At 36.4% G+C, this 27,561-nt stretch overlaps 1 protein-coding gene across 1 annotated transcript in view; it reads right to left on the reverse strand.

Moving 5' to 3' along the window:
- The window catches only part of ADGRL3 (adhesion G protein-coupled receptor L3), a 927,638-nt gene that overhangs the window by 248,450 nt on the left and 651,627 nt on the right, over positions 1-27,561 (reverse strand). Inside the window, exon 8 of the mRNA XM_061145874.1 lies at positions 2,051-2,131. Coding sequence (XP_061001857.1) covers positions 2,051-2,131 — 81 coding nt within the window. The remainder of the gene's footprint in view (positions 1-2,050; positions 2,132-27,561) is intronic.

Here is a 27,561-nt window from a genome sequence, read left to right on the forward strand (position 1 = left end):
TCCCCGTTGCAGTAGATGCTTTACCGTCTGAGCCACCAGGGAAGCCCCAAGATGGCATCAGCCTGGCTACCAAACCTGTAAGTGAGTTTCCTCCCCTGCAAAATCGACCAGACTGCTAAGTACTAAACAGCCAGGCTCAGTCAAGTCAGTACACATGCAATGCAAACAACTCTGAGAACTATAAAAAAATGTTTCTTGACTTAAGCCACTAAATTCTGGAGTGGATCATTATACTACTCTACTCATGACTATACAGTACTCTTCCCAAATTATCCTGGGACTATGTATGAAGAACTGAATTAAAGTCACTAACTTGCATAAGTAGGCCTCCACCTCTGGTGGAAATGACATTCTACTAAGAATTAGCAAGGTTAAAACAAGGCATCCATTCATAATTCACATTTCCCTCATGAGGAGCAGTTACATTATAAGCATTCAGGTAATTAATCAGTATAGAAATCTTAGAGGTATTTCTGCTCCTTCCCTTGTATCTGCTCAATCAATGCTATGTCTCTTCAAAATACTTCTCAGACCCTACCGCTGCCACCAATACACTGTTAATTTCCCATTCATATTTTACCTGGATTCTGAATCAGCCTCTCTCTGTCAATCTTGCATCATCTACATTGACAGTGATATTTTTCTGATATCAAGAACTGATAATGTGATAATGTAACACCCCACTAACTTAATTAAAAATATTTGATGACTTTCTTTTTCCAGGATAAAAGACAAACTCCTTGGCATATGACACAGAATCCTTTACAGTCTTTCCAGTTTCTTCCTCTAAAACTGCGTCCATTTTACTGTGCGCCTAGCATATTTCCTTAAAAAATCACAACCTTTACAAACCCATATTTTGGTACATTCTGTGTCCTCTTTGTGAAATCTCTTATTATTCCTGCTCAGCTTACTTCTTGAAAAAAATGAGGTTGCATCCTTCACGATATAGATTGTCAGATTCAGAAATCATTGTATGACTTCCTATTATGTGCCAAGCACAGAGCAGTGGTTGGAGGAGAAATAATAATTATGACACTTTTGCCCTGAAGGACCTTACAAAATAGAAAGGGAAACATTCAGCCTGAGAAACTAAAATGCAATGCTTTAGGTACAATAGCTGAGGCAGGCACAGAGCACAGAGGCATGCACTTAGCTTCCGCCTAACACATAGTCAGCAAAGGCTTAACAGGAAGTGAAGATAGGGCAGGGCATTGAAACACTGGTAGAAACTTAACGGGCAGAAAAGAAAGAAATAAGAGACTCCTAGCAGAGGAGACATAAAAGACAGATCTAATGATTTTTATTGCATATTATTGAAGGTATAAGAAAATATACTATATTACTTTAAGTAAAAAAAATTAGCCTTAGGATATTTGGTATTTATGAAATTAAAAGTTGTGTCTATTATTACATCAGATTAAACATTATAGAACATTAAAATTTGTTAATAATCCTTTAAAAGTAGAAAGATAAATTCTGTAGATGAGATAAATGTTACTTTTAATTTGTTTTGTATGACTAGTTATTTTTAAAAATCTTTAAACACATGGCATCAATTTAAATATACAATTTCAATTTATACAGTTTAAAAATAAATGTTATTAATACTAAAATGAGTTTTTAAAAGAATAATAGAACATAAGATGTCAGTTTGCAAGGAAATAAATTTGTCAATGTAACTTAGTTTAAGACATCTTAATTTACTAAAAAAAAAGATAGTAGAAGAGGAAAGTTTCAATAAAAAAGGTAATGATTATATAATAATCTTTAAATCTAGGTTGTTTTTCAATTAGTCCTTCACTATGGAGCTACCTTTCTTATTTGGTTAACAAGCATTTCTCAAAACAATATTTCACATCTTATTTTATAAATAAGACTTACTCTCTGTTATCATATTCCTTACAAACCATTTTCCGCCTTTTTTTTTTTAAACAAGCACTGCACTGTAAGATACATATTTACCATCATCTTTAATTAATTGTCTTCATCAAAGAATGAATAGAATTTCTTTTTCTTTAAAAAAAAAGAAAAGAATACAACAACTAACCTCTAACAGGGGGTCTTTCCAGGTCAGAGTCAAGGTGAATTGGTGGAGAGATGTATGATACCTGTCCATGATGTGCCTGTCCTGTGGACCCAAAAATAAACATCAAGATATTATAATTATGTCTTTATACCTTTTGGTTAGTTTTATGATTTCACACATCTCTCTGCACACTGAATTCATAGCCTTATAGAATACAAACATTATGTGTCATCCAAACATCAACTAATTAAAACAGTCCTTAAGCGAATTTTATTGTTGCGTTTAGTTGCTAAGTAATGTCCAACTCTCTTGTGATGCCATGGAGTCAACCACAGCAGTCTCCTTTCTCCATGGGATTTCCCAGGCAAGAATATAGGAGTGGGTTGCCATTTCCTTCTCCAATTTCGTTCTTGTTGCTTTTAAATCATGTTTATTGTGAAATGACACTTTGAAAAACACCATTAAAGTGATTGGCAAGAAAAATGAAATATAAAAACTAAAAACAAAGACATATAAAATACAGTCCCCATTTTTCATTTCTAAAGAGACATTAAATACTCTGTTTGCTTTAAATGTTTCTGAACATTGACTTTTAATTTTTGCACTTATTTCAAGGCAGATCAGTAACAAACAATCTCGACAGGCATCCATGTCTTTCCATGTTATTGAAAAATAACACTTTCAATAGCTCTTATTTAGACAGCACTTATTTACAATCCTAATTAACTTTATTACTATGTTACTTTTCAACATTTTACTTATTATTTGAAAACTATTCCTACTTGCTTATTGTATTTGATGGAAAAATAATAACTAACCACAATATAAAAAGCAGGTAGATGGACTCATTCTGTTTCTTGTAAAGCATTTTGCCAGCTCATATACAAACTTGTAATACACTTTCTGTCGTATGAGTTAAAGTGTTAAAGTTCCTTTGAAGACCAAGTTACTGACTGAAAAAAAAAATTCTAACTATAAACAAAAGGATTTTCTAATGCTCAAAGTAGCTATAGCTTGTATACTGATAATCCAGTAAGCAATTAGAATTTTAAAGCAAGAAAGTATAATTACAGAGTTCAATTACTAAAGCCACTTTATATGAAAAAAAATTTGGGTACAAGTAGAGAACCCATCACTTTCTTTCTACAAGGGATATGCAGTTGTATTTTATACATTTACTAAAGCACTTTACAGGGTTGTTAATCTCTTTTCCTAAACAAGGAAAGTTAATGATACATAGATTATGATAACAGTTAGAGTAACCTCCCCGTTTCAAGTAATATTCCACTTGTAATAAACTCTGCTGATTCCTCTTATGAGGCACATTTCAAATAATTAATATGGCTCCCTGTTGATAGTAGCTGCTGTTGCTCCCAGCATTTTTCTAGCTAACAGCAGACACAGTGAAAAGACTGTAATATACAGAGCCCCTCATAATGGTAACTAAGAATATTGTGCATTCACTGGCCGTGTTTCAGTGGAATACTAAAAGCACTGCTATAAAAGTAATAAGAGAGAAACTGTGCACCGTTATCAAGTTCATGTGTAATAGAGCTTATTAAAAATTTCAGATTATATTAATTATAAAAACATCTGATGTTTACTTATGCTGCATACTTTGTTGCAAAAGCATTTTTATTTTTAAGGTCCTGTGTTGTTACAAATGAATCAGTTTCAAACTTCATTGATCATGTAAATGAAAATAAGAGTCACTTTATATTGGTTCAAAATAATCTCAGCATATAAAATAGTGTTGATTTCAAGTCTAACTAAGGAACATGGCTTTTACTACATATCATAATAACTGCTAAGTATTATACATACAGCATCTCATTTTATGCAACCAGTATCACTATAAGCTTTCAAAGGTAGGTACTATATTAGTAAACACATATTTTTAAATAAAACATGCAGTCAAAATTTTAAATCAAATTTAAATCAAAATTTTAAATCAAAAATGTAAGTAACTAACAGGCAAATAGCAAGGCCAGCAGCATTCTGACTTTTGACAAAAGCATTTGACAAACAAACTTGAAGTTTGTTCTTCTATATCATAATATGTTTCTCAAAGAAGGCATACTAAACCTGGAAATAATGGGTGTAGATTTTAGTGATCAAATTCTGACAAGTAACTGCCTTTGAAACTGTCACCTCCATATTCAAAATGAAGTAAATGGTCCCTTTAAATGACAGCTTTGCATCTGCTCTTGGGATAATCATGTAACTTCAGAGTGCTCCACCCACATATTTTAGGTAGTGCAGGGGGAGGAGAATTACAATTGCAGAGGTTCTCTCCAAGGAATGAGAGGTCTGAGTCCCACATTGGGCTCCGCAGTCTGGGAGTATTGTACCAAGAAGACAAACCCCCAGAACATTTTTAGTTTTGAAGGCCAGTAGGGGCTTAATCCGGAGAAGGCAATGGCACCCCACTCCAGTACTCTTGCCTGGAAAATCCCATGGATGGAGGAGCCTGGTAGGCTGCAGTCCATGGGGTCGTGAAGAGTCGGACACGACTGAGCGAATTCACTTTCACTTTTCACTTTCATGCACTGGAGAAGGAAATGGCATCCCACTCCAGTGTTCTTGCCTGGAGAATCCCAGGGACGGGGGAGCCTGGTGGGCTGCCATCTATGGGGTCGCACAGAGTTGGACACGACGGAAGCGACTTAGCAGCAGCAGCAGGGGCTTAATGTCAGAGGGCTGTGGGAAAGAGAAATTCCACTCTAGAAGGACACACACAAAATCTCTCACATTCCAGGACTCAAGGCAGAAGCGGTAATTTTAGGTCAGACCCACCAGCTCACCTTGGAGAGCCTTGAGAAGAGGCAGAAGGAAAGTGAAGCTCACTGTGGAGATATAGACACTAGTGGCCTCATTGTGGGGAGCTGATTCTTTCATGTGGACAATGGTACTGCTAAGCGCCAGTTTGGAATCTTTCCTCAAGTCTGTTAGCACTGGGACCTCGCCCTGACCACCAGTGTGTTTACACCAGTACTGGGATGCATCAGGACCAGTAGCTAACTGGGTGAGGCTGCCTTAAGATCCCCTGAGCCCTCAGCCTCCTGAGGACACCGCCCTGTACACCAGAGGGCCCAGGATATGGGCCTTCATATCAGCGCACAGGTGCTAGACCTGGGACCCGAGGTCCCCATGGCCAAACATCCTAGGCTCCAGCCCTGCCCATCATCAGTCAGATAACAACCTCAGGACCAGCTAAAACCATAAATAACTGCCATAATACAATATTGTAAAGTAATTAGCCTCCAACTAATACAAATAAATGGAAAAAAGAATAGCTGCCATAAAATTTTCTCTTGGATTTATGGTGAATAATATTCAACAACAAAAATGTGGTCAGCTCCAAAAAGAGCAAAGAGAGTAAAGTGAAAGTGAAAGTGAAGTCACTCAGTCGTGTCCGACTCTTTGCGACCCTGTGGACGGTATGTAGCCCATCAGGCTCCTCCATCCATGGGATTCTCCAGGCAAGAATACTGGAGTGGGTTGCCATTTCCTTCTCCAGGGATCTTCCCAACCGAGGGATGGAACCCAGGTCTCCCGCATTGCAGGCAGACGCTTTAACCTCTGAGCCACCACGGAAGCCCCAAAGAGAGTAAAAAGCATGACAAATACATGTTTTTAAACATCTGACACATTTTTCACCATAATTGCATGTCTTATACCTAGTAGCTGGAATCAAGATTGCTGGGAGGAATATTAATAACCTCAGATACGCAGATGACATCACCCTTATGGCAAAAAGCAAAGAATTAAAGAGCCTCTTGATGAAAGTGAAAGAGGAGAGTGAAAAAGTTGGCTTAAAACTCAACATTCAGAAAACTAAGATCATGGCATCTGGTCCCATCAATTCACGGCAAATAGATGGGGAAACAATGGAAACAGTGACAGACTTTATTTTGGGGGGCTCCAAAATCACTGCAGATGGTGTTTGCAGCCATGAAATTAAAAGACACTTACTCCTTGCAAGAAAAGTTATGACCAACCTAGACAGCATATTAAAAATCAGAGACATTACAAAGTCAACAAAGGTCCATCTAGTCAAAGCTATGGCTCTTCCAGTAGTCATGTATGGGTGTGAGAGTTGGACTAGAGCACAGAAGAATTGATGCTTTTGAACTGTGGTGTTGGAGAAGACTCTTGAGAGTCCCTTGGACTGCAAGGAGATCCAACCAGTCCATCCTAAAGGAAATCAGTCCTGAATATTCATTGGAAGGACTGATGCTGAAACTGAAACTCCAATACTTTGGCCACTTGATGTGAAGAACTGACTCATTGGAAAAGACCCTGATGCTGAGAAAGACTAGGAGGTAGGAAGAAAAGGGAATGACCGAGGATGAGATCATTGGATGGCATCACTGACTTGATGGACGTGAGTTTGAGCAAGCTCCAGGAGTTGGTGATGAACAGGGAAGCCTGGCGTGCTGCACTCCATGAGATTGCGAAGAGTCTGACATGACTGAGAAACTCAATTGAACTGATATCTACTTTTACCTCGTCCTTGTAACCACAGCTTTGTATATCTAAATATATGATATCCTCCTTACTTTTCCAAATTAAAAAGGATACATATCTGATTATTTTTCCTTCTGATTTTAATGCAGTTTTCTAAATTTCAAAGCAAAAAAATCATACTGAAATTTTATTAGAATTACATTAATTCTGTAAACAATTTGAAGAATAAACATTCTAAATAGTTTGTCTTCATATATTTTAAATGGATTGATTTTTGTTTGAATTGCTTTTTAATGAAAATATTTTCTGAGGTTTTCTATACTTTGGTTATAAGAATATTTCATTGTGCAAGTATTTTATTTTCCCTATTTTGAACAAAATTTCTAAATTTTCTTAATGACTTTCACTTATATTTTTTGACCTTCATTATTATAATTATCAGTTATTGATTCTACCTTACTAGGTCCTTACACCTATATACAATGATAATAGCATTTTGATTATGATCTGTGATCTTTGTTTCTTATAAGAAATATATTCCCAGGTTAAGATTCACATGCATACATTTGTATGCATATATTTGTATTCATTTGTATGAATACATTTGTATGCATTTGTATGAAGATGTCATTTGTATGATGATGTAATTTGTATGAAGATGTCATATATATGCATTTATGTGTACACATGTATGTACATAGACTAGAGATCTCTTCAAGAACATTGGAGATATTTCATTGTAAGACTACCATATATTTTGTATCCATTAATCAGTTGATGGACTTTGGGTATAATTTCCACCTTTTTACTATTATGAAAAATTCTGCTATGAACCTTCATCTACAAGCTTCTGTGTGGGTATATGTTGCAATTTTCTTGAATATATATACCTAGAATTGGAATTGCTGGGTCACACAGTAAATTCTATGTTTTAAACTTTTGTGGAAATTATTTCTAAAGAAGCTGTTGTTACTGAGTTACTAAGTTGCGTCTGACTCTTTGCAACCCCATGGACTATATTCCCCCGCGCCCAGGAGCCTGTGTTCATAGGATTTCAAAGGCAAGAATACTGGAGTGGGCAGCCATTTCCCTCTTTAGGGGACCTTCCCGGATTAGGGATTAAACCTGTGTCTCCTGCTCTGGCAGGCAGATTCTTTATCGCTGAGCCACCAGGTACCATTTTACTTTTCATTAGGGACATATTAGGTTCCGCTATCACAGGGACGGTTTTCAGGGTTTTTTGCTTGTTTGTTCATTTTAAGCTGATAGTGTAGTTAAGTTAGGATTGATAAAAACTTGAAATAATTAATATTAAGACAACTGGGAAGGGAATAATCTCACCAAATAAATAAACAAGATTTCGGTCAAATTTATATAGTTCATCCACACTGAGAGACTAGAGGAAAAAATGATCTGGCCAAAAAAAAAAAAAAAACCACACACACACACACACACACACACAGACAGGAAAAGAAAGAGCAGCTCATATTCTGAAGTGAAAATGTGTGAACCATCCAGGGTTAGGCATGCTCAAAATACAGAAAAATTAAGGGTGCTTGTTAGTAGAACTTGAAGGGCCATTTTGCATTTTGGAAAAGCCATTTTTTTCTATCTTCAATCTCCCTTTCAAGTTTCATTTAATTTCCATCTCATTTAGGAATTCTGTGTGATTTCTACTGAAGTTAAAATATAGAAAAGACTTGGCCAGCACTAGCTACAGGAAAAGGCTTTCCCCCCTCTTTCTGTCAATACCTTACTTGCACATCAGAGCACAGAAATACATTTTTAGAACCATAGAATTTGGACATCTGAAGACATTTGATAGCATATAGTCCCAAACATTTTAGAATAAGAAAACTGACATCTTGAGAAATTGGTGACTTTCAAAAGCCAAATCAAGCCAGTGGTTGTCAAGAGTGATGCTAGAGGAACAGTGATAAAGGGGATGCAGCTAGTCTGCAGAAAACTGCCCTCACTCCCTCTTACCTCTGAAGTCTCAGCAAGCCATTATTCTCAAGGTGTTTGGGTCGTGAACTTTCAGCTTTAAGTAGAGACCTTAAAGGGTTGAAAACTACTTATTTACAAAAATATGTACTTTTATTTTTTTCCATTTGGCTAGGTCTGTAAACTAAAGGCAGCTTAGTGTAACAGGTAAAATCATGCCCAGGACACAGAACTGCCTGTCTTAGTATTGGGATTCTGCCACATTTGAGCCATAGAATTATTAACCACATAAGTTATTAGCCAGCTCTATAGTCACTATAGAGCTGTTTAACTTCTATGTGCCTTGATTTCCTCATTTGGATAAGGGGGATTATAATAGCATAAAGCTCATAGGGTATTCTGAAAATTAAATTTATACATATAGGGCTTCCCTGGTGATTCAGATGGTAAAGAGTCTGTTTGCAATGCAGGAGACCAGGGTTTGATCCCTGGGTTGGGAAGATGCCCTGGAGAACAGACTGGCAACCCACTCTAGTATTCTTGCATGGAGAATTCCATGGACAGAGGAGCCTAGCAGGCTACAGCCCATGGAGTCACAGGGTTGGATACGACTGAGGAACTAATTCACTTTCAGCAATCAGAACAGTGCTTGGTGCGTGGCAAATTGCTTAGAATTTTTAGCTTTATGATCATTACCATTATAAATTCATTCATTCATTAATTCATCACACAAAATAAATGGAGTGACTAATATGTGACAGGTGTCTTCTTCGGTGGTTGACATACATCACATAACAAATGATAATCCGCACTCTTACTTAGGGGAAGATAGGCAATAAGCAATTAACACAACAAATATTATATATGTGGGATGCTAAAGGCAATGGAAACAAATTAAAATAAGCTAAAGGGGAACTGAAGTGGGACTGGCAGGTTGCAATTTTAAGCAATGATCTGGAAGGCCTAATTCAATTTCTATGAACAGCATTTGAAAAGTTCAAGAAAAGGCAAGAGATCCTATCTGACTTTTAGAGGAAATTGTAAAAAGATAAAAATATGGATGAGTTCAAATCTATTTCTATTAATTAAGAATGAAAGACCAAAATGTGCTTTTATCAGATGGCTTTCCTAACATATTTATTTCAAATTTTACACACAGATACATTAATAATGTCACTTATAAGTAAAAGAGGACACAAATAATATATAGCAGTATGTAGTTGGCAATACAACTTTGTTCCTGAAGTAAAAACACACGTTAATAACAAAGTCCCCACTGGCTTCTCCAGTTGTACCAACTTTCAAATCAAATTTTCCTCATTTTCTACACAGTGCTGTAAACATATTTAATAGTTTATGGCCCTCCAGGAAGATTTCATGCCTTCTTTTTGTTTGTTTGCTTTAAATTTTCAACTTCTGAACTTAATTATTTCCTCGAGAGATATGACATTTTCCCCTTCCTACAAACAATAAAATAGATCTCATATTTTTGTTCATGGGGTTTTTAATGATATTCATTTTCCTTTTACAAGCTTTAGAATGATAGCAAGTGATATCTCTGCATTTCTCTGCCCTACCATAATAATGATTCCATGTGGAATGTAGGAACCTATCATTGTTGTTCAATCAATAAGTCATGCCCGGCTCTTTGTGATCCCATGGACTGTAGAATGCCAGCCTTCCCTATCCTCCACTACGTCCCACAGTTTGTTCAAATTCATGTCTATTGAGTTAGTGATGCTATCTAACCATCTCATACACTACCAGCCCCATCTTTTTTGCCCTCAATCTTTCCCAGAATCAGGGTCTTTTCCAGTGAGACAATTTTTCACATAAGGTGGACAAAATATTGGAGCTTAAGGTTCGGCAACAGTCCTTTCCTTTAATATTCAGGGTTGATTTCCTTTAGGATTGACTAATTTGACCTCCTCATAATCCAAAAGACTCTCAAGAGTCTTCTACAATACCACAATTCAAAAGCATCAATTCTTCTGTGGTCAGCGTTGTTTATGGTCCAACTTTCACATCCATATTATGACTACTGGAAAAATCACAGCTTTGACTACATGTACCTTTGTTGGCAAAGTGATGTCTGTACTTTCTAATATGCTGTCTAGGTTTGTCATGGCTTTCTTTCCAAAGAGGAAGCGTCTTTTGCTTTCATGGCTGCATTCACCATCCACAGTGATTTTGGAACCCAAGAAAATAAAATCTGTTACTGCTTCCACTTTTTCCCCTTCTGCTTGCTATGAGTGATGAGATCAGATGCCATAATCTTAGTTTTCTGAATGTTGAATTTCAAGCCAGCTTTTTCACCACCAGACACATCCACAACTGAGTGTCCTTTCCACTTTGGCCCAGCCTCTTCATTCTTTTTGGAGCTATTAGTAATCGTCCTCTGCTCTTCCCCAGGAGCACAGTGGACACTTTCTGACCGGAGGTGCTCATCTCCGATGTTGTATCTTTTTGTCTTTTCACATTGTTCATGGGGTTCCTGAGGCAAGAATACTGTAGTGGGTTGCCATTTCCTCCAGTGGACCGCATTTGTTAGAACTCTTCACTTTGACCTGTCTGTCTTGGATGACCCTGCTCGATATGGCTCAGAGCTTCACTGAGTTATGCAAGGCCCATCACCACGAGAAGACAGTGATCCATGAAAGCGGGGTGGGGGTGACACATACTACGCTACCTTTAAGAATGTCAATGTAAAAAAAAAAAGAAAACAAAAAAAAAGAATGTCAATGTATGGCAAAAACCACTACAATACCGTAAAGTAATCAGCCTCCAACTAATAAAAATAAATGGTAAAAAAATGAAATAAAATAAAATAAAAAAAGGAAAAAAAACACAAAAGAATGGCATATGAGATTTTTTCTATGTTTTTCAAATACTCTGAAAGTAGATGAGTCTTCTCAAAAAAGAACTTAATTTTTTGTTGTTGTTGTTGAAAATCATCTCAGCTACTGATTAAAAAAAAAAAAAAACAAACAGATCAGTGTGCTGTATGTGCTGACGGAAAACTGGATGTGCCTAGTATTACAACAGCTTGTGTTTCTGTCTTCATATAGTCTGACGATAACCATCTGGCATTCAAAAAGCTGGCTTTCAGGTGAAGATGTAACACCAATCAAAAGTAATTACCAAAGAAAAGAGTTGTAAATTTGCCAGTTTAATGACTATCTTTTCACTCTGCTTTCCATTCCCCCCTTCATCCAATTACTAACACTTATTTTCAGTGACTAGTAACATACGAGGTAACAGAGAACACTGCATGCTGGACTTATTGAGGATATCAAGTCACTGGAGGAGGCTCAAAGGTCATTGCTGGGCTTCTCTGTAGATATGACTCGCCACACAGAAAACGAAGAGAGTAATTTGAAGCAAAGGTAACTTCTGTGCGTTTTGTTTATGTTTGGTGTGTATTTCATCCAGCAAATATTTCTTTAGTACCCACTCCCATTCTGTGACCAGTATTAACAGTAATTATAGGAACAAGAAATTGCAATGATTCAATCAAAAGATTGCAGCTTGACCACATGTTTAGGTAATTGCAGTGAAGGATGATAGTACCTAGATAGAGGTGAGGGTCACAGCACAATAGCACTGGACTGCAGGAAGTGAAGTGAGGGAAGAACAGGATCTGAAGAAAGATGAGATGGGGGGAACAGCAAGTAGCAGCGTAGTTAATGGGCCTGGCAGGCATGGGGCAGTAGAAGGAAGGATAGGAGGGAACGCCTGCCAGTAAAATGTGTGGGAGGGATACAGGACAGGAATCCACGAAGGAGGGTAGACAGAAGAAGCCAACTAAAATAATACACAAATTCAAAAATGTATGAAAAAGGAAAGAATTAAAAAATACATGTGAAGGAGAACAGACTAAACCACCCCAAAGCATGCCACTCTGACTTATTGATTATTCTGAATTAAAGTTACTTGAGAAACAAATGATACATAAAAATACTCTGGCCCTTCTTGGTCTCCCTGAAAGCATGACATAAATCTCCCACGTGAAAGGTATCCTCTCTGTACCCGGAGGACAGAAGGCATCACTGTCCCAGAGACGGGGCTGAGAAAGCTGCATAAACAAGCCTTGTTACTTCTTCACTAATTTACTGCCCCAGGTTCATACCTTTTTGTCTTACAATGGTCAATTCCCTGAGTCATGTTGTTTCCTATATCATTGCCTATATTGTTTCGCTGGTCTCCTCCCATGCCTCTTTCCCCATCCCAGAATATGGGATGCAAACCCCAAACATCATATAATTTCATCTGTAAATTACTTGAGTATGTGTCTTTAAAATAAGAGTTCTTTAAAACAACCACAATACCATTATGATACTTAAAAATTAAGAAGATACACTAGGAAAGGAATTTAATGTAAAATTCAATGGAGCAATTTTCCGGAAGAATTGCCTTTCACATCCAAGAGAAATGAAACCTGCCGGCCTGCAAAATACCTCATTGGTTGTAGGTTTGAAATTGTATTGGATGGAGGAATGTTTTATATTGATGATGAATTTCAGGTGCTCACAGATATAGAGGGGGAATATATTTTATAAAACCATACAAATGCTTCCCTTTCTTTCACAAGTGTGAAAAATAGACTTGGTGGTTAAAATGACAAACACTGAATTTTGGAGGCATCACTTCAAAATTATTCCTTGAAGTCTCAAAAACCTTTTGTAGCAAGCTTTACAAAAATAAACTAGAAAGAGAATAGAAAAAGGAAAATGAATCAGAGCATTTCTCTTTCCTGAATTTCTAGTTTTTATAGAAAAACTATAGTCCTCTTTTAGTAGTTTTTATAGTCCTTTAAGAAAAAAAAGAGGAATGAACACTTTGAATACTGAAGATCATATTAATAAAAATGATTATTTTCTACAAGACTAATATCAAGAAGCACCGTGTGAGGTAAATGTTGCTTCCCATTATAGAAATGCAGTAACTAAAGATAAGGTTAAGTGTATTTTCAAAGGTTACACAACAGTGTGGGTGGGAATCAGGTTTCAAGTCCAGAGACCATGTTCTTAGAATATAGCTTACTGCCTCCACATCCTATAAATATACCCACGAGGGCGGAGAGCGGCAAATACACTAAAATTCTGAAATTTTTAGTTCTCCTTTTCTAAGCTAACCTAAAACTAAGTATTTACATTACTAAATCACAGAACAATCAGGATTCTAAAATTACTTTCCTCAAACAATGGGCAAAACATTATGTACTGCTTAACAACAGGTTAACTATATTAGTCTTCCCCTGGAATTTTTAATTTTATTTTAATGGAGGTCTTAAAAATGATAAGGTTCAGTAACACAGATCTCCTTGAATCATTTTGAATCCAAAAGCTAGAAGAAAGACTTTTGAGGCAGTCTTCCTCTCCATACACAAACTCAAATCTTTCCTAATGTTTATCATCATTGTACTAACCCCATGCTCTGCATAAGAAGAAAATACTACTGAAGTAGGTAATATTCAGACCTATTCCACTGAGAGTGTGTGTTCAGGGTGAACTGGAAAAGCTAGATTGGAAAAAACATAGGCAAACCTAAAGACCAGAATTGTGATGTTAGCATGAAAACAGGGGTAATAAACTTTAGTTGGTCAATCATCACAGGCCATACAAGAGGCTATTTCTAAGACTTTTTCTCTTCTAGAGCAATTCTGATTTAGGAATTGCAGTCTCCTCAGATATTCTGCTTATAGTTTATATGGCAGATAGAACAACAATCCTCCAAAGATGCCAATCTCCTAATCTTCAGAATCTGTGAATATGTTATTTTATGTGGCAGGAGGGAGTTTACAGATGTGATTATGGTTGAGATAGAGAGATTATCCTTATGTCAGTAGTTCTTGAAAGTCAAAAAGGGAGGCAGAAGAGTAAGTCAGATTGATGCAACGTGAAAAACACTAAATAAGTCATTTCTGGCTCTTAAGATGGAGGAAGGGGACCAGTGGCTGCTTCTAGAACTGAAAAACATAAAGATCCTTAACAGTCTACAGAAAGAACCTCTTTTAGTCTAATAAGACCTATGTTGAACTTCCACCTCAGAGAAATATAAAGAAATGATAAATTACCATTTTTTATCCTTCTGAGTTTGTGGTACTTCATTCCATCAGTGACAGAAAATGAAGACACGATACCATAAGTAGTGATGAGCTTAGTTGCTCAGTCATGTCTGACTCTGAGACCCCATGGACTATAACCCATCAGGCTGCTCTGCCCATGGGATTCTCTAGGAAAGAATATTGGAGTGGGTTGCCATTCCCTTTTCCAAGGGCTCATTCTGACCCAGGGATCAAACCCAGACCTCCTGCATTGCAGGCAGATTCTTTATCATCTGATCCACCAGCGAGGCCCTATATATATATCTTAAACACATTCTGTTCATATTAAATGTACTAATTATTTGAATAGCTAATACATGGATGTGGTACATATTTAACTGCAATAAAATGATAGCATCTAATCATATTGATGCTTCCCACAGGCAATCTCTTTTATCTAGTATACCATGATGGAGTTATTCTATGCCCTTATAACACACTCACATACACACAATCTACCATGTATTTATTTATTTGAATTGCTGCCATATTGTAACACACTGAGATTCTACATTCTGTCAGGACTGCTCTAAACGACAGTTCTAGAGCTTCAACTGCTTAACCACATCTTTCGAATGCATATAAATCCCTGCATTACATTATTAAGAATGTACAATCACCTAAAATACGGCCAGTAGTATAGATAGGGCAAAGTTCTTTTAATCAAAAAAGAGATCATTTCACAAGGCAACATAACTTGATGACTGTAAATAAATGATAAGCATAAAACACAACTATACAAAGTAATTAGGCAAAACAAAAATCAGAGATGGAATACTTTTCTTAGAAATCATCTAGCCTAACTGGTGTGAAATAGGATGAATGGGGAAGCCTGGCGTGCTGCAGTCCATGGGGTCTCGAAGAGTCAGGACATGACTAGGCGACTAAACTGAAGATAAAGGACTCACCTAAGATCACCCTCTAGTTAAGGGCAGAGGCAGACAGAGCATAATAATTATACACATTTTAGTATTCTGTCTGTTTATCATTTCTTATGAGGAATTTTTTAGAAAACTTAAAAATTTACAGCAAAATTAAGGAGGAGATAGAGATTTCCCATATATCCTGTCCCACACAGGTATAGCCATTATCCATGCTTCCCACCACAGTGGTACATTTATTACAACTGATGAACTGACACTGTCACTTTGTAATTACCCAAAGTCCATTTAGTATTAGGGCTCAATCTAGGTGTTGTATAGCCAATGGATTTGGACAAATGTATAATGATATCAGTCCATGATTATGGTATCCTATGAGTATTTTCACGGCCCTAAAAATTATTTGTGCTTTGCTGACTCATCCTCTCTCCTCCTTTATTTCTCTTATTTTTATGACAGAGAATGGAGAAAGTGTAATTTAAGTTTTTTTTTTTTTTGGAAATTTAAGTTTTGTATAAAAGGGAGACGTGGAGTCAATCCACTTTCACAAAATTATCTAGGTCACAGATTTACGTGAGAATGAAATCAATAGTGACATAAAGATGACTAGTGTCCAGTACAGACTCACGGTTCATTAAACACACATTTCTTTACTGCTCCTACCCCTTTACTAAATATTTCCTTTTGGGTTATTTCATTGTTGTGTGGTGATTTTCTGATACCTAATTCATCAGTCAATATAAATGATAAGCATAAGTAATGAAAAATAATTTATTTTTTAAAATTGCTTCTTATTATCTAATTTTGAGGAGGAGGAAGTTAAGACATGAAAATTTTGGATTAAACTGGAATCATTCTTTGTCATGTTTTTAACACTTAGGATCTAATTGTGCAGTGGGATATTAAAATGTGGGCTATTATGTATCAGCTGAATTTCTTGTTAATATTCAGATATATTGTGGTATGTTAAGAATATAACTTTGGGCAGCATTGGGATAATAAAGTGTTTATCATGTTCTTGATGAAATATCACTGTTCAAGAATTGTAAATTTTTAAAATAAAGTACCAAATGTTAGTTTTATACCAGTTATTGATCATGTAACTTGCAAAAACTGAGTAAAATAACTCTAACTCAAATAATGGCAAAATAAAAAGAAATGGTGGAGAGCTTTCATTAATTTTCTCAATTACTCATTTATTCATTAGGACAAATATTTAATGAATGCCTACTATATTTTGTGGTTCAGCTGGTAAAGAATCTGCCTGTAATGCAGGAGACCTGGGTTCTATCCTTGAGTTGGGAAGATCCCCTGGAGAAGGGAAAGGCTACACACTCCAGTATTCTGGCTTGGAGAATTCTATGAACTGTATAGTCCACGGGGTCACAAAGAGTCGGACACGACTGAGCGACTTTCACTGATTATGATTGATACCAAGTGCTGGAAATAAGTAAACTGTTAACTCTTGGAATCTACAATCAGAGGTGAAAAGTATGGGATTTAAGTGAAAAATCCACTTGTTAAGGTAAAGGGAGCTCAATAACTATGTATGTGTCTCAGAGTAAGTGTTCAACAAATACTTATTAATTGTATCTATAAGAAAGACAAAAATCACCTTGATTACTGACAAGTAAAATCTCCTCGGGTGACTGAGGAAAGACTGGCAGAGGAGCAGCACAGGGCAGATACTGTGACCCTATAGGACTAAAATTGTCATGTTCACTCTCCTAATTCTCTTATGATATTTGGAAATATGACTCACCATATTAAAAAGTGCTTTTCAAGAGAGGAAAAGAGGTGTTTTCCATGGCATCTGATTTAAGGCAAGAAATGCATAAAGAGCATAGTCTGTTCATTTCTTGAATCCACTTCTTTTCTTATAATTAAACTCAACTATCAAAACTTAATACCAAATGATAACAATTATTTAACCTTTTCAACATGCAGCCTAGGTATCAAATTCCAAAGGAATAAAAAAGATGATGTAGGCTTTATACCCATTTTATGTCATGAAAACTTATATAATATTTATAAACATATGTTCTCCAGAAGCTGTGTGCCATGTGGGAAAATATGAGTAGCAATTTTGTGTGTACATTTATATTTATCATCACATGCACACATAAACACACACACACATGCACATCTTGGCTACCCTCCTATTATTCTATGATTTCCTAAACCTGTTTAAACACTTGTTACAATTTTATAAATATTAAAACTGAAACACCCTTTCACTTCTCTAATTTGCCTTTGTTGTTCAGTTGCTCAGTCATGACTGACTCTTTGCGACCCCAAGGTCTGCAGCACACCCGGCTTCCCTGCATTTACTGGAAGAGTAAGCTCACTGAACACACAGACTTTACAGAGGACAATCCAGGTAGAAGATTCCATGAGAGCTGGAAGGATAACAACTTCAGTTCCTATGTCTTCTGTACTGTTGAAGGACTCACTCAAATGTCTTAGTCACTGTAAAATTCAATGCACTTCTGACGAAAATTCATTTATGGCCATAAACATACCCAATCTCATCTAGTGAAAATTCACAATAAAGATATAAACAATTAAGATGAATGTTAAAAATACTACACTTCAAATAATAAACAAGGCAAATAGTAAAACTCTGGGAAAATTTCCATCACATATGGAAATAAATTCATAGCGCAACTAATTTTGTTTAATTTAAAAGTGTTACAAGTTTTATAACTATTTCATCTCTCTCATCTTGTCCATTTCTAGCAGAAAACATTTATGGGGTTCTTGAAGAGGTCTCTACCAAATGAGATGCACGGCAATTCTCCAAATACAGACTTTAACCCAATGTGTTTATGTAAAGTAGATCTTTTTAAAAACACCCTTCTGTTGGGAGAGAATGGATACATGTACATGTATGATTGAGTCCCCTAGCTGTTCCCATGAAAATGTCACAATATTGTTAATTGACTTTAACCCAGCACAAAATAAAAAGCAGAAAAAAAAAAACCTTCTAGTGTAACTTTATCAATTTTGCTCCCCCAATACAATTATTAAGTAGGTGACAATTACAAAATTACAATAAATTGTAAAAAATTGGATAAATTGACACTATAATTCTATTTCTTTATCTGTATTTAATGAATTGAACATATTTAATGCCATACAGGAAAGACTAAAACTGTGTATTTAGGATAAAGGGTTATGGTGCCTGAAAAGTGTTATTCGAACTACTTCAAATGAGAACTAGCAAATGAAAATTTGCTTCTAGAATCACAGAAGCAAGCAGCAAGAAAACAAGTATAGATTAGGGTCTTCACAATAAAGAAGTTTGTTCCCTGGAGTACAGAGTCAGGAAGCTGGCCTGTTGTGCTTGTGTTTTTAGAGTTCTGCTTCAAAGATTATCCTAAGCATGCTAAGAAAAACATAACATGTTAAATTTCTTTTCCTCCCCACTGATAGATCAGAAAATATACAGCAATATTTATTCACAAAGCAGAATGATAAAGCATGTTAAATGTACTTGAAAAAAAAGTTCATAAGTGGATGGAAACAAAATGCTTACACTTTGCCCTTGGCCCTGGTCCCCATGGAAGGGTACAGAATATGAAAAACAGCAGCTTGGATTTGGTTGAATAAATGCTATCAGTGGAGAAGTGAGATGGCACAGGTCTCCAAGTAAAAGCTACTGAGCATGTGTTACTCTCAAATGATGCCCTTCAGGCATTTTTCCTCACAGCTCCTGAGTCAGTAAAAATTAGAGAAGACATACCTGTAGGAGAATTAGAATGAGAACTTTGGATACTATAATATAATAAATATACCTCAAGTTATTTCTGAATTGAAAGGAGTTGAAAAATTCAAATATATTAATTATAGGTCCAGTGTTCAAAGAAGTTCTTTACATGTGTAATGATATAGTTGCTTCCCCGGTGGCTCAGTAGTAAGAATGTGCCTGCTTCAATTCCTGTGTCGGGAAGAGGTGGCTCAGAGGGTTAAGAATCCCCCTGCAATGAGGGAGACCTGGGTTTGATCTCTGGGTTGGGAAGATCCCCTGGAGAAGGGAACGGCTACCCACTCCAGTATTCTGGCCTGGAGAATTCCATGGACAGAGGAGCCTGGCAGGTTACAGGCCATGGGGCCACAAAGTCGGACACAACTGAGAGATTTTCACTTTCACTTTGAACATAAAATTTATTTTTTTTTCTCCAAAGAAAAGAAATAAGGAGATGCTTATTTTCCCCACAATCAGGCCAGTTAGGTCAGAACTTATTTTCTCTCTTTTTATTAATCCATTGAATCTGTGAGAGGACTGATCATGAAGAGAGCCCAGCAGGACCTGCTAGTACGTTCAGTTAGTTGTTGGAGATCAATATACACCCACGAAAGACCTGGATTCAGAAATTTCTGTGCAAAAGGTATTGCATATATAGGCTTTCAATGGTGGGACCAGAGTGCCTCAAACATGATAAGACTAGATTTGTACACCAAGAAATAAAAGGGTATAGATATTCTCCCAGGATGACGACAGTGAATTTTACCATGTAATTCTTTTCATAAACTCTAAAATATATCATTGCATAGAATGAAACTGCCTGTACTGAAATTTTGACAACACCCCTCTGTGTGCTAAAATGCTCTCAGCTGAGAAGTCTGAACTCTTTGTGCAAATTATTCATTTTTGGCAGATTTATCCTACTTTTATGTTTGCAGTCTAAATCAAAGGAATTTGGAAAAGTTAGAATTTAGCTTTACACTCAAAGAATAGCAAAGCACTATTAGTATAATTTGGAGGTACTTGGCATTTATATTATAATTATCTATGAAAAGTTAAAGTTGTCATAAAAGTGAAAATATTTATAAAGTAAAAGTATAGAGTTTGATTGCCGGGAGAAATATCAATAACCTCAAATATGCAGATGACACCACGCTTATGGCAGAAAGTGAAGAAGAACTAAAGAGCCTCTTGATGAAAGTGAAAGAGGAGAGTGAAAAAGTTGGCTTAAAACTCAACATTCAGAAAACTAAGATCATGGCATCCAGTCCCATCAATTCACGGCAAATAGATGGGGAAACAGTGGAAACAGTGACAGACTTTATTTCTTGGAGCTGCAAAATCACTGCAGATGGTGTTTGCAGCCATGAAATTAAAAGACACTTACTCCTTGGAAGAAAAGTTATGACCAACCTAGACAGCATATTAAAAAGCAGAGACATCACTTTGTCAACAAAGGTCCGTCTAGTCAAGGCTATGGTTTTCTCAGTAGTGATGTATGGATGTTAGAGTTGGACTGTGAAGAAAGCTGAGTGCCGAAGAATTGATGCTTTTGAACTGTGGTGTTGGAGAAGACTCTTGAGAGTCCCTTGGACTGCAAGGAGATCCAACCAGTCCATCCTAAAGGAAATCAGTCCTGAATATTCATTGGAAGGACTGATGTTGAAGCTGAATCTCCAATACTTTGGTCATCTGATGTGAAGAGCTGACTCATTTGAAAAGACCCTGATGTTGGGAAAGATTGAAGGCAGGCGGAGAAGGGGATGACAGAGGATGAGATGGTTGGATGGCTCATCCATCCAACTCAATGGATATGAGTTTGTGTAAACTCCGGGAGTTGGTGATGGACAAAGAGGCCTGGCGTGCTGCAGTCATTGGGGTCGCAAAGTGTCAGACATGACTGAGCAACTGAACTGAACTTGGCTACTCGGACAGTTCTGTCAAATATATCAGAAGATCCTATTAGGATTTTCCCTGGAACTTGCTAGTGTAATTTAGACAGAAAGAACATTCTTTTGAAGAGAACCTGAGCTCCATGAAAAACTTACATTTGGAGATGCTGGTGATCATCTCGCTGCCTAGTGGAGGAAGTATATCTGAAACAGGAGTCAATCACAAGCAAGCTGAGCAGCTTAGGGATGAGTCAGATAGAGCCTTGATAACAGAAATGAACACTTCCTGTTTAGGTCTGAAGCAAGCCTCTCTCTTTGGAAGTCTGTGTATGTCAGACATCTAATTCCTTCCTTTAGCTTTATCGAATTTGAGTTGAGTTTTTCTTAATTTGAAATAAAATCATCTGTGTATGTAGAAATGTGTCTGGGTAGCAGAAGTATTTTCTTCCCTTAATAAGCACACCTTACAAAGGAAGCTAATCACTTCAGCTTTTTTCCTTGGCCATTCGAAAACTTACTAACATAGTCGCAATTCAATTAATTCAACCACCTATAACTCAACTAATATATCTTATTTTATCACTTTTTGAATGGGAATATATGGAGAGCTAATATACCATTTTTTTTTTTAAATTGTTCATTATCATACCTCCTAAAGTGCTTATTAACTGGCAATAAAGGGGGTATGCCTTAGAAACTTTAGACAAAAATATCTATAAAAAATAGAGAAACTAGATAAATCACTAAATGTTGGTGATGAAAAGGCATTAACTCATTAAGGAGAATATTCATTTCTGGAAATTAACTATATAAAAATACTTTTATATCTTGAAAATGCATTTTTAGGGACATTAGGGATCAATCAATAACGTTAACAAATCCTACTATGAGCTGCTAATATTATATAGGAGTGCTGGACTTGTTAGTGTATCCTCCTTTAGTACAGAACAAGTAACTGAGCCTCACATCATGATACCAAGGGCTTCCCTGGTGGCTCAGTTGGTAAAGAAACTGCCTGCAATGCAGGAAACCAGTGTTCGATCCCTGGGCCAGGAAGATCCCTTGGAGAAGGAAATGGCAATGCACTCCAGCATCCTTGCCTGAAAAATCTCATGGACAGAGAAGCCTGGTTGGCTACAGTCCATGGGGTTGCAAGAGTCAGACACTATTTAGTGATTAAACCACAACCACCATCATGATACCATGAGGCATCATACTATTTTTCTTTTTCTTTTTTTGTATTTCACTGCTGCAATGCTGAAGAATTGTAGAATTCTTCACTTTATTCTAGAATCTAACATCTTATTTCTGTGAGATAAATGTGAGAATCTATTAAAAAATAATAGCTAGAGAATGAATAGAATTCAAATCCTCTTAATTTAATTTAAAGTTTCTTCCATGTTTTGGCATATATAAATTATTGTGTCTTACCATTAATATTTTACATCAAGTGCTAGTGCTGTATTCAAATAGCCATTATGTTCTAAATGCTCATAGAAATGTTATCTCAAGAAGAAAAAACCACATAAACCTTCCAAAGCAATTATCTATAGCCTCTACTTTAGTGATGACTTTACTGATTACCCATCACTAATCTTATTTCTGAAAATAAGCATATTCTCAAGTAGATTATCTGTGCAGAAGAGCATGAGGTCTTACCTATAGTTTCAAAACCAAAAAAGCAATATTGAATATTGATGGGCTGAGTTATCTCCCACTGAATATCAAAGTTGACACTGTGCTAACTTCACGGAAGGTTTGAGGTTAGTGGATCCTCAATTATCTCTTCAGTCTGATCAAACTGCACAGTTAACTGCATAGGACAGGAGTCCTATATGTCAGGATGAAGGAGAACATCAGTACTAGAACATGGCTGAGAAAATAAAAGTTGGTCACAAAAAAGCAATTTAACTTATCTGCCATAAAGTGTACTATTAAAGGAAAAACAGTAAGTGGTTATTACAGAATATGATTGTCACATAATCTATATACTATTGTACACACTATTTTCATGAAAATCTTTCTTAAAATTATGTTTGATGGCCTACCAGCTCCAGAGGAGTTTAGTCCAAGTGTGAAAGTGAAAGCTGCTTAGTAGTGTCTGACTCTTTGCGATCCCAAGGACTATACAGTCCATGGAATTCTCCAGGCCAGAATACTGGAGTGGGGAGCCGTTCCCTTCTCCAGGGGATCTTCCCAACCCAGGGATCAAACCCAGGTCTCCCGCATTGCAGGTGAGTTCTTTACCAGCTGAGCCACCAGGGAAGCCCAAGCCTAGATGTTCATATTCCATTAAAGAAAATTATATTATCAACCATCACAGGTTGGATGCATGAGACAAGTGCTCAGGGCTGGTGCACTGGGAAGACCCAGAGGGATGGGATGGGGAGGGAAGTGGGAGGGAGGATTGGGATGGGGAACACATGTAAATCCATGGCTGATTCATGTCAATGTATGGCAAAAACCACTACAATATTGTAAAGTGATTAGCCTCCAACTAATAAAAATAAATGAAAAAAAAGACAATTATATTATTAGAATATGACCAAAGATGTTTGAACAAGTATCTTCAATTATAGTTCAAGAGAACTCCAGGGGAACTCTTGATCACACAGGGTTACTTATCAAAACAGCATGAAGGGTTTCAGTTATATATTGAACTTCTGTCATCATCATCTCAGCTCTGAGTTAATGATTTTCAATACACCGATGACCAGATATGTTATAACTTTTTCTGACCTGAATATATCTCAGTTGAGGTTGGAAACTTTATGAATTATCTTTACCTAAATACCACTCTTCTTATCGAGCAACAGCCAAAAAGGGTGCAGGCAAGGATGGACCCCCTACAGCAGAATTAAAATAATATGAAGTGATATGAAAATAATTAGCTAATGAATTTTGACAAGTTGTTTGGTCTTAAAGTATCACTCAATATCCTCATACAACAATCATTCCTGCTGAATCACATGTTGACAGCGTATGTCTTGCTTCAATTGTACTAAGCGAATCTTAAAAAAAACAAATATACATGAATGTATGTGTGTGTTTTTTTTTCTATTTTTATTGCACTCTCTAGCTCATTGTTACTAGATGGTTAAGAAGCTTAGTCTTTGCTAGACGTCACTTACAAGGCTGAGCTGAGATATGTTTCACTAATTCTAATCAAAGTCACATATCCCAGAACACATGGGTTTCAGTAGAGAGGCAATGTAGTACCATGGTTATGAACACAGGTTGTAGAGACATAAGACCTGTGGGTACTCATGCAGTTATATCACTTATGGATTCTGGGGTGTGGGCGTATTAGTCTTTTAGTGTCCATTTCATCTACAAAAAGCAAACAATAGCATTCCCATTTCTTATAATTGTGGTGAGGGTTAAAAAAAAAATCATAAATATGAAGCAGAGTGCCTGCCACATAATAAGGCCTGAATGTTAAACTTCTGGCATCATTACTGTTTGTGTCATGGCTATTTTACATTTGTTTTCTCTGAGACAAAGGAGACAGTATCATCACTGTTCATTAAACCCTTTGAACATGGAATAGTTTAACTTGGTGATTAGGATATGATAGGAACTGAGAATTCATATACGTTGTGGTCAAATTTGGGCTTCCCTTGTGGCTCAGCTGGTAAAAAATCCACTTGCAATATGGGAGACCTGGGTTTGATCCCTGAGTTGGGAAGATCCCCTGGAGAAGGGAAAGGCTACCCACACCAGTATTCCAGTCTGGAGAATTCCATGGACTATATAGTCTATGGGGTCGCAAAGAATCGGACACGACTAAGCGACTTTCACATTCACGTGGTCAAAGTTAATCTAAAAAGGAATATGTGTTTTGGGTTTTTCCCCTGATAGCATGAGCATTTGGTTAAATATCCAATAAACCAATTCAACTGGTTTATCAATTGGTTTGGGTAATGATAAACTGCTACAAAAGATAATATAAAAATAATGATAATGTTGGTGATATTTGTTGAATATTTAGCTCTTTGCTAAATTCTCTGTTAAGGATTTTATAAGTCCATTTTTATCCTTACAACAAATCAATCCAGTAATTGCTCTAGTTATCACTGTTTAACAAATGAGGCAACTAACTCTCAGTTTAAATATGTTTTGCCCCCATATTCTCTGCCTCAAATTTGTAGTAATTTCACAGAAAATATAACCTTCAAATTAAAACTAAGGATATACCCTTTTGTAGGGTACTTAACATTGGTCTAAAATTAGACAGTTGATACATTAAAACATTCTTTATCACATGGCATAGAGTCTGAATGGCCTTCTTAGACACCAGAGTTCTGATTTTCTTCTGTTATAAATTTACATTGCTTAACTTCTGTGTGGATGAAAAGCTATCAAAGAACTGAAAGAAGGAAAGTAGTACCAAATTTCATTTGAATTGTCTATGTAACGAAAAAAAGGCCAAGAACTTCTGAGAAATCTTTTTAATTCTTTGGAAAAGCAAAGGGTGCTGTGTTTTAGAAGAAAAAATAAAGTAATCCTGAGAGAAGAAAAAAGAAAAAAACACAGGCTGTTAAGTGCTGACCTTTTAAAAATTCTAAAGAATAGGGGAAAACAACTCTACCACAAAATCAAATTGTTCGATTATAAAACTGAAAACACCAGACGGGATGCAAACTGTTTTCTTTTTTCCTTTTGAAATCTGTTTCTATTTTGTTAGGATGCAATCATTACTGTTTAAACTATTCTAAGGATGTTATGGAAAAACCTGAATGAACTTTTGGCCAACCCAATACAATGTGTTAAGAGCCATAATGGAGGTCAACAGCAGTAAAAACAGGAGACAAGCATTTCTGTTTGGGGAGAAACCATCGCAGAGGAGCTAATGTTTTAGATAGCTCTTAAGTAATGGGACCATACGGCCATGTTGACATCTATTTTCACACTTCCTGTCTCGCTAGCTGTCCCTTTCTTCTCAAGTGTCCCAATTTGGGCAATTAATTCTATGATCATCCCAATCTCCAAAGGTACAGAGGACTTGGCTTCCTGAGTGAAGAAAGAAAGGCAGCACCAAGGTACCAGAACGTGGGGAAGTTCATTTACATGAAGCAGCCCAGGGCCATCTTTGTACTGCGTGCCAACTGCAAGGAAAAGTGGGAGGCGGGATAAGAGACATAAGCAGGAGCAGATTTTGGGTATATTTTCTGAAAAGGTCACGGAATAATCTTTTGGGGGAGTTAAAAAAAAAATACTTTTCCAAAAAGGATCTTTCGTGTTTTCTTTGAACTACATATAATTCTAAGAAACAATGAAAACCCTTATGAATAGCTGAAAAGTGTTCCTTTGAACAGATTAGCTGATAAGCTGGAAAAGTGACTTCTATTTACTGTGAATAGCTGAAAAGTATTCACTTGCAGACGGTAGCTGATAAGCCGAAAAAGTGATTCATTTCCTTTATGTTTCTATATTTTATTTTCAAATTTTGCATAATGGATGTACTCTCTAGTCATAGTTAAACAGGGATGAGTTCAAATGATTTCCTCAAGGTCACATATAAACTGAAAGAAATGAAACTCAAGAATTCTAATCAGTAGTTGCTCTTTAATCATTCTTGATCCATTCTGTTTTTAAATCTAGGTTGAGCTCACACTGATTTTTTTTTTTCATTTTTAGAAAATAGCTATTATTGTTTCTATTTGATATACAGAAAAATCCAATGAATAGCTCTTCAATTTCTCCTCAGTGGCCTGACATAAAGCCATTCATGTAAAATGCATTTATTGCATATGAATTTTTTGAGCTGCTTAGGCATGAAAAGAGGTTAAGAGATAAGAAGTTATTCATGTGGAAGTAATTGTGAATGCAACTGTGATGAGTGACTTTCTTTAGAATAATTTTCAGTTAAGATCTATGCTTCAAATGGTCATTAGTTCACAAGCAAACATGACAGAAAACTGAAGGAGCCATCACCTAATGGTTTTCCTCATTTAGTCTCTACGACTTACAAATGAGCAAGTGCCTCTTAAACTCTGCTACCTTATTCTTAAAGCCAGTCAATCATCGCCAAGTGCATTTGAGTTCCTCTTCACTAAGAATATCTCCACAGGCAAGTGAACAATCACTTGTCTTTCCTTTCCAGGAAACTCAATAACAGGAAGCTTTCATTTGTTTCAAATTGGAAGAAACAGACAACTAGAAATGAATCATGGCTATTCAGATTTGCATTATCTCAAACTGAATTCAAAGGAAAACATCACACTCACTATTTAAGAAGAGACAGGTGTTCTCTTTTTTAGATTAATTGGTTTAAAAACTAACCAATTTGTCCTTTTTAGATAGTATTACAAGCAGAAATTTCCTTCCTGTTTTGAAGTTAGTAATGGACATCACAAAAGTATAAACTTATACAGTGGAAAAGTACTAAAGACTGTATGCTGTAATCATTCATCCACTTACATCTTTACTTTTGTGAGGATAAAATTACCCCCAGCCAATGTTCAGGTGACAGTGAACCCACCCCCACT

Source organism: Dama dama, chromosome 6 (assembly GCF_033118175.1).
Source record: "Dama dama isolate Ldn47 chromosome 6, ASM3311817v1, whole genome shotgun sequence".
Lineage (NCBI taxonomy): Eukaryota > Metazoa > Chordata > Mammalia > Artiodactyla > Cervidae > Dama > Dama dama.